The 8,409-nt window shown below is 34.9% G+C and overlaps 1 protein-coding gene across 1 annotated transcript in view; it reads left to right on the forward strand.

Moving 5' to 3' along the window:
• DNAH5 (dynein axonemal heavy chain 5) overlaps positions 1 to 4,697 on the forward strand; it is a 120,644-nt gene extending 115,947 nt beyond the window's left edge. The window contains exons 77-79 of the mRNA XM_053942412.1: positions 721 to 873; positions 2,582 to 2,813; positions 4,139 to 4,697. Coding sequence (XP_053798387.1) covers positions 721 to 873; positions 2,582 to 2,813; positions 4,139 to 4,290 — 537 coding nt within the window. The 3' untranslated portion in view covers positions 4,291 to 4,697. The remainder of the gene's footprint in view (positions 1 to 720; positions 874 to 2,581; positions 2,814 to 4,138) is intronic.
• The last annotated feature ends 3,712 nt before the right edge of the window (positions 4,698 to 8,409 follow it).

Genomic DNA, 8,409 nt, shown 5'->3' on the forward strand with positions numbered 1-8,409 from the left:
ACCGATTGCCTTCTGTCCAATTGCTGAAAAGGATCAGGCTCCATCTTCTTCTGTCCTCCACATGAGATATAAACATATTTAAGCCTCCTTTAAGCCTTCTCCAAGCGAAACAAGCCCAGATCTCAGCCTCTCCCCACAGAAATTATTTTCAGGGATAATTAGACCTGTTAATGGCAACTGATGGAAAGAAAAATGGGGTTTTTTTTGGAAAGAAAAAAGGTTTGTTTTTTTTTTTTTGTTTCTACTGGCAAAGCATTTTCATGGTAGAAAACCTAGATGTGAACCTAGATGCTTCACAATACAGCTATATCTCCACATAGTCCAAGTTCAGTTGTCCTTAGGTTTTATTCAGAAGAATAAAAATGCAGAACAGTCTTACAGAAATCACGTCTTGGTATATTGACCTTGGAATTATAAAGACATGTATACAATTTTTCTTTTTTTCTTATACAGCTGTCTAACCTTGCAAAAATGTCATAAAATGGACAATTCCACAGAGAGCATTAAACATGTAAATGGAATAGTAGACATGAATTTAAACAGAGAAAGAATTTCCTTCAGGTTTCAGTGGGATGCAAAGTATAAGCATCAGAATAAAGTTAAGATATGATAGATGATCTTCAAATACACTTTTCTAATATTATATTGTTTATTACCATGGGAAGATGTAGCTTTTCTTGACAGCAATATGCTATTTTAAAACATGTTTATGGTTTTTAGGCATCTTGGCCTTCCAGTACACTTGGTTTCTGGTTTACTGAGCTTCTAGAAAGAAACCACCAGTTTTACAAGTGGATTTTTGAAAGTCGACCAAACTGTTTCTGGATGACAGGGTTTTTTAATCCTCAAGGATTTTTAACTGCAGTGAGACAGGTAAATTGTGTTTGAATTCTTATTCTGCTTAGTTTTTTACATGCTTTTTTAAAAAAAAATTGTATTGTCTGATGAAGGATGAGTTTATACACATGGGAAGATTGTGGCTGTCTAACATTTCCTGAGTTAACTGCTCTTCTTTCACATATACTTTTTCAGTATAACAACCACTAATGTGTTAAATTATGTTTCCTGCGTTGACCAAGGCCCAAATGAGTAGAAGCTACCTCACAACATTATTAAGGTAGACTAGAAAAATATTTAGTCTCATGTTTCCATTGAGATTTCTCTGAGAATCGCCATTAAGCCCATGAATTTACCTTCCCCCCCACCTCTGTTTTGTTCTGTGTTCAGTACTTACCTGACTGGAGAATGGGCTGAAAAGCTATTCAGAATTAGTCTTACATTCCACTGCTGCTGTTCAGTAGCTGATTAAGTCTGTCTTCAGGAAGTAAGAAAGATTTTCCTTTATTGATGTGTTTGCTTATGTATGTATGTTGATTTGGTGATTGTGTTAGCTGCTCAACAACTTTTTTACTTTAAAAGGAAGCAATATATGCCTGTGTTGATCAACATAAAGGGATATACTGGAGACAATAAGCATCTGGAATGTGTAAAATTAAGAAAGAATACTCAGGTGAAAATACAATGGGACCTCAGGAAAAAAAAAGCCCAAACTTTTGGAGAAGAGAATGAAGATTTGTGATGTAGGAAAAATATTTCCCTCTTATGCTGAGGTCTGGGTAGTGTAATCTAAAATTTCAGGCATATGGCCTTGGAATTATGTAACAAAATATTTCTTTGAGTGAACAGTCCTAAAATAGGACTGTCTTTTGCATCCAAACTCATGGAAAAGGTTTACTAGTAGGATCAAAGCCAGTTGGAAACTACAGAATTTTATGGTTCTGTAAAAAGGAACTGTGAATATGTAACAACCTAATATCCCAAGTAAACACCAAAAAGAGTTTCTGGACTTTGCTGTGTGGTAAAACAAATAGAAATGAGAAAGAGGAACGATCACTGAGCTATAAATCTTGAGTTCTTTTAGATCATCTATGGAACTGCAGTATGGGACAAGCATTCATTCCAATTACTTCAAAGAAAGATTTTTGAAGCCATTGGAAGACCAGGATAAAACCTGGGTTTGCCATAACTTATTTGCATAGCATAGTAAATAACTGGGCTACAGAGAGCTGAGTGTTGTCCAGTGCATTAACTAACAGGTTTTTTTGCAGTTTCTTTACATAACTTTATAGCTGAGTGAGTTCTTACTCATTAGGAATACAGTTACTGAAGAGTAGAGGTGCAGGAATAGGAAATATGTTTCACTTACCACATGCAGGTAATATTTTCTCATCTCATCAAATATGTGAAATTTTTGTGTTCACAGAAGCTGGCTAGCTGGCTACCATTGACATTTAATGGTTGTATTACTTGGTATAGTCATTAGATACTTTATATAATAGAAAGAAATTAAAATCAAATATAGTGGAAGAAATACCAAAAGCTTTCTTGCAGTGCCATGCCATCTCTCCCTTAGAGAAAAATCAGACTTCTGTGAACATGAATATTGTAAAGGATTGGTGTTTTTTTTTTGTACTAAAGAGGATATTTTATGACCATACAAATGTATTTTTAATAACTGGTGGGAAAAGATTCTGTACTCATGTGAAAATGTAACCACCTGACTTTTGTCTGGTTTGGGCAGGAAATAACGAGAGCTAACAAAGGATGGGCTCTTGACAGTGTAGTGCTGTGCAATGAAGTCACTAAATGGATGAAGGATGACATCACAAGCCCTCCTTCAGAAGGTGTCTACGTGTATGGGCTGTATTTAGAAGGAGCTTGTTGGGACAGAAGAAACATGAGACTGACAGAATCTAAGCCCAAGGTCCTCTTTGAGCTGATGCCAGTTATAAGGATATATGCAGAGAATAACAGTAAGTAACAGTATTGTAAAGGATATTATTTCCATTGAATACAACATAACATTTTATTTAACTGCATTGAAATCTTTTGGGCTGCAGGGATTTCATGAGGCTGTTGCTAATCATTGTATAGATAGCAAATCTCTTTCAATGGGGAAGACTTCCCAGTCTTCCATTGAAAATGTGTTATCACACTTCCCTCATAATTGATTGTAGTCACTTTTCCTAATATTTAGATAGGTCTCTACACGTGGTCCTAATGGTGTTAAAAGCTTTGTAACAGGTAAGCTGTACATATTGACAATATGTGCCCCGACCTAAAATGCCATTTTTCTTATACATTAACTCTGTGATCTCTGTAGCCTCCATAACCTAAATCTAAATAATCTCTTTCACTCCTGGCAAAAATGAATGTAATTTATATGTATGTATGTATATACAACATACAAGATACTAACAGATTATATACATACACACACATATATATATACAGGTATATATTGTGTTTATAGATAACATATATATATTAAAAATGTGCATATTTATAAAAACTTTTTTTTTCCTGGACAAGTCTGATTTTGAGGTCATGGAAGCAAGCAAGAGGTAGAGTGAGGTGGTGGGAGATGTTTTGTCTTTGAGGCAGTAAAGGAATGTAGGAATGGAAAGGAAACTTATGGGGCTTAAGGAAAGTGCTGTGAAAATGTGTAATTTATCTTAATGTGATGGGTTTTTGCATATAGAATAGGACATGCTATTGAATAGGGATGTAAAACAGAATAGAATAATTCACTGCAAAACATAAAATTGGAAAACTCTTTTGAAAAGCATTCCACCTCTAAAAGCAAATCTAGCTAACATGCTATTTTGCATAGCTAATGTTTTATAAAAGGCATGGTCAGCAGCCAAGATACTAAATAATGAATACTGAAGTACTGAGCATGACTAGACTACTGTTCTAATTCTGCTGTGAAATAGCTGATGACTTGTACTCTCAAATACTAAATGCATTTCAAGCCAGGTTGTCAAAAGTAGGGAAATTTCATTTTGGAATAATACATTGATAAGAAGTAGTGTTCAGTGGGCAGATTGAACCAAAAAGAGCACTAATTACTCTAAAGTGTCCATTTACATATATTGGTTTGCATCAGTTCCTAGGTGCTCATGTTAAACCTACAGAAATTTCAAACCATGTATGTCCTTCAGCTGGCAATAGCAAATAGAGAGCAGAGTACTATTGAACTTGGATTCAGTTTTCCATTTGCCTCATGATCATTCCCTTAGGGCCCCATTTTTTCAACTTATTTTAATTGCTCTTTATGTCTCTTCTGTCTTTTCAGCTGCAAAAGATCCACGTCTGTATTCATGTCCAGTCTACAAAAAGAGCAGTCGAACAGATCTTAATTACATTGCTGCTATGGATCTTAAAACCCGTCAGCCTCCAGAGCACTGGGTACTCCGTGGAGTAGCCCTTCTGTGTGATGTCAAGTAATGTTAAAAAAGAAAAAAAAAAAGGTTTCCAGGAGTTCTTTTCTGATTTTAAATGTAAACATTATTATGTAGTTAGATACACAGTGGAACACTTCTAAAAAAATTATTTCTAAATCATAGACTCCATTATGGTGCTTTTATAAAATTATTCTCAATAAACCTATACAATAGGCTTATAATGCTACATCTTATAGTGACACTAACTTTGCTGTCTTTGAAAAATCATGACAAGTATTTGTGCTCCTATCACTTATGTGTGCATAAGCACTCCTCCTGTGTGCTTAATTTTACCTCAAATAAAGATTAATTAATTTGAACATTGTTACTTTTTGGTAGTAAATATTCTTGTATCAGGACTTACCTTCAAGAGGCTAAATGCAGAGCTGTTTGGTTTTTTTGTTTTGTTTTGTTTTTTTTTTTCTTTCTTTTTTTTTTGTGTGTGTGTATCTATGGAAAACTAAGCCCTATTGTTCATTCATATTACTTAAAATTCCTCAAGATTATGTTCCAAGATTTATTTCCTAACTGATAGTTTGCTTGCTGTCTAAATAAAGAAGGTAAGGCTGGAAAAATATCACACCTTTTCCACTACTTGGCGAACAAATTCATTGTGTTACATAAGAAAACAAGCATCTGATAGCTGCCAAAATTCCTTACTATCTGGCTCAGGACTTATAAATATATAATGGATCAGAAGCATTACATAAGAATGAACGGATACTTTTTGTGTGTTACTATACCAGAGCTGAGTCTCTTGTCATCAGTGTTATTAGTAGAATGGGCTTTCCCCTTTCCCTCCCCATCTCTCCCCTTTTCCTTCTTCCTTTTTTTTTTTTTTTTATGTTTTCCTTTTTTTGCTTATTTGCTGCAGCTTTTTTGGTGTCTCACATAGAAAACCTTTCATGGAGGAATTAATCTTAAAAGGGAAATATTAGCAGCTCCATTTAATTAGACACTATGGGCCTCACACTTCAAGCACACTTATTAATCATTAAAAAAACCAGTGTATTTTTGTTGCTGAGTTCAGGAGGTCATGTATCTTAGTGGTCCACAAACCATTCCCAAAGTTTGCTTCCTCAGAAGAGGAAGCAGAGACAATCAGTATTCCTGCTGCATCTGTCATTCATAGAGGCTAAAATGGAGAAACTGTTTTCAATTTTATGTCAAATCAATACAGGAGACTTCAACATTCATTTCCACAGTCAAATAACTTATAAAACTTAGGTGGAACATTGATTCTGTCAAACAAATTCTGATTGTAGAGGTCCTTCCCTGTTGGAATTTGTATTTTTTTTTCTTTTAAATAACTCACAATGATACAAATGAAATATGTGAAAATCTTTTATAGAAAATACTTTTAATTTAGACATGGCAATAAATAAAGTTAGAAGGGTTGAAGTGTTCTTTATTGAACCTCGAAACACCATGCTCCAGCTTCCAGGAGATTTCTGGATACTCACTGGAGTTCTAAGTTGCCACGGACTCGTGTCTTTCACCAAGACCTTCCTCTCTGAAGAAGATGAACATATTTCATCCTTGTGCAAGTCATTCATACTGAGAATTGACAAGCCATGTACGCTTCAAATACCACTTTTCAAATGGGCATTTTTGTACTATCATTGCTATAGATAAGTGGATACATCAAACCCAGTAGTAATTCAGTGAGGGGACTGTGCACATTTTTTTCAGTGTGATTTTTGATGGGAATAGTAAGGCAAAGGATAGTTCCCACACTGGTGATCCTAGTTATTCCAAAGGCTGTTAGGTCAGTGACACAATTGATATTGACCATCACTATTATTTCTGTTTTAGCTTTCTTTTTGTAAAAGGTTTGGCATAGTCTCTTTAGGTGTCTGCAAAACCACCATCAGGGATGGAAAAATGAGGCAGGGGAAAGTTCAATGAGCACTTGAAATGTAGTATTATGTCAAGGGCCAGAGTGCATACCCTGCTCTCCCAGAGGTTTTGCTGCCTGGGCTGGGAGAACACTTGGTGCAGCTCAAATCACACCTGCCTCATTTACTATTTACCTTGCCTTGATCTGTGTGGCACTGTCTGGTTATCATAATCTCTTCAGGCCCTGCCTTGCTGATTCATCTTTCTGGATTGACCTCAGATCTGTACTGTTATTATAGCCTCATCTGGCAGTCATTGATACATTAGCTGGCCCTGGCTGCTCTCTTTTTTGTTCAGGTGCCATGGGACTGTGTCCTTGTCAGAGAGAGCTTTGCCCTGCCCACCCTGCTGTGGCTCTTGGCTTCCAGTTCCACTGTCCTGTCCAAGCAGCCTGCCTTTGCTGTGCCCTGACATATGCCTTAAACAGGGGGAAAATTAGCTCTTTCTTGTTCATCTTCATCATATCAGAAATGGGTAATAGAATCCTTCAATGGAAAGGCGTATCAATAAAATAACCAAACCTTGTGTATTGTAGAATTGGATGTCTAGAACTCTTTGGCTCTGCTATTGGTACTGAATGGATTAGTCAAGAAATACTATTCACAGACTTCAATTATGCTGCTATTAATCATGCAGCACTATAAATTCGAGGGTCTGGAGGAATTCAGGATTACAGAAGGTATTCTCTATATGAATTTCTCATATAGAGAAATTGGGCATGATAAATACATGTATTTTAGAGAATAATTAAAAATGAACATTATGCAATTTTACCTTGGAAATTACTAGTAAAATAATGTTCTGAACAAGGTGCAGATAGTTTCATCATAGTGCTTTGAAATCCCTCATAAATTTTAGAGTATTTTAAAATAAGCAACCTAACCTTTCAAATATATACTGTGCTGTATAGGGTATACTACTACTATACAAACTTCTCTTCAGAAAATATTGTTTCCTTGAGCTCTGTGCCTACACTCATATCTCTTAGCTCCTAGGTCACTTTTCTCACAGTTGTTGATTTGTTGCACTTTCAAGATTATAAGGAAAAAGAAAAATTCACGTTTCAAACACAGTAGGCAATGCAATTCCAAACTATCAGTAAGTATGGTTGTCATCACTGAAAAGAATTTTTTTAATCTGAAGTACATTGCTGTGGTATATATACAAAAATTGGATTAATAAGAAACTGCTTCTTATTCTGAAATATCCTTCATTAAATTATTTTCATAATTAAATCAATATTGGAGAAAATTCAGTTTATATTTATTGTGTAGGGTTCTTTTTTTCATTCCTTGTTTGGACAGTTATCCTATTTTAATTATGCAGACCTGGATGTACTAAATGGCTTCCTAATGAATTTTGAAATAAAGTTTAACTAGTGTTCATAGTACCACATTTTAATTTTTAGCATTCACATTAAACAGACATTATGGGTGTATACAAATATCTGAAAACTTTTGGAATGCAAAGAACACTTAGAAAACCAATGCTGCAGGTGTTCTTCACGTGCTTGTGGATCCCAAGATATGCCATTTACTGGAGCTTCTGGCATTTAATTTGTATTATGCAGCTTTTTCAAGGGCTGTACTACTCTATAGCTTTTGTAATAATAAAATGAAAACATCCAGTATAAGTGATCATATATTATGTATCTGTATCTTAATATAGGAAAATGTAATTAAAATCTGAGCCTTTAAAACTAAAAAACAAATATATGTTACCAATCTCGCTTTGCCCTTGAAGTCTACACATAAAATTAGAATTTTCTTGGTATTTACTTGCACATTCAATCTTTTAAACAAATGTCCAAAACAAAGACTTATTGAATCAACACTGGAAAAGTTGGCAGAAGAAAAAGAGGGATGAAAGGCATAGCTAAAATATTCTTTAGATAGAGATGTTATTTAAAATGGATGCTGGCCTTTAGCTTTTTAGAGTTATTATTTGCATTGCAATCACTTTGATAACTGAAGAAGTTATTTTAGCTTTTGCTGTCAAAGAGTATGAGCTATCCTATTTTGGTAAGAAAAACAACAGATGTTTGATGATGTAAAAACATGATTTTTTTCTCTAAAGGTGTTATCTTAGAACAAGAAAATCTACACACAGAAAAAGAAGAGTTACGAGACTCTGAACTGTCTGTGAAAAGAGGTTAACGTGATTGAACAGAAGGCAGAGTAACTTGTTAAGACACTGTTTTTACATGAGCTGCCTGCAAATAACA

The sequence above is a fragment of the Vidua chalybeata genome, chromosome 1 (genome assembly GCF_026979565.1).
Source record: "Vidua chalybeata isolate OUT-0048 chromosome 1, bVidCha1 merged haplotype, whole genome shotgun sequence".
In the NCBI taxonomy this organism is placed as follows: domain Eukaryota; kingdom Metazoa; phylum Chordata; class Aves; order Passeriformes; family Viduidae; genus Vidua; species Vidua chalybeata.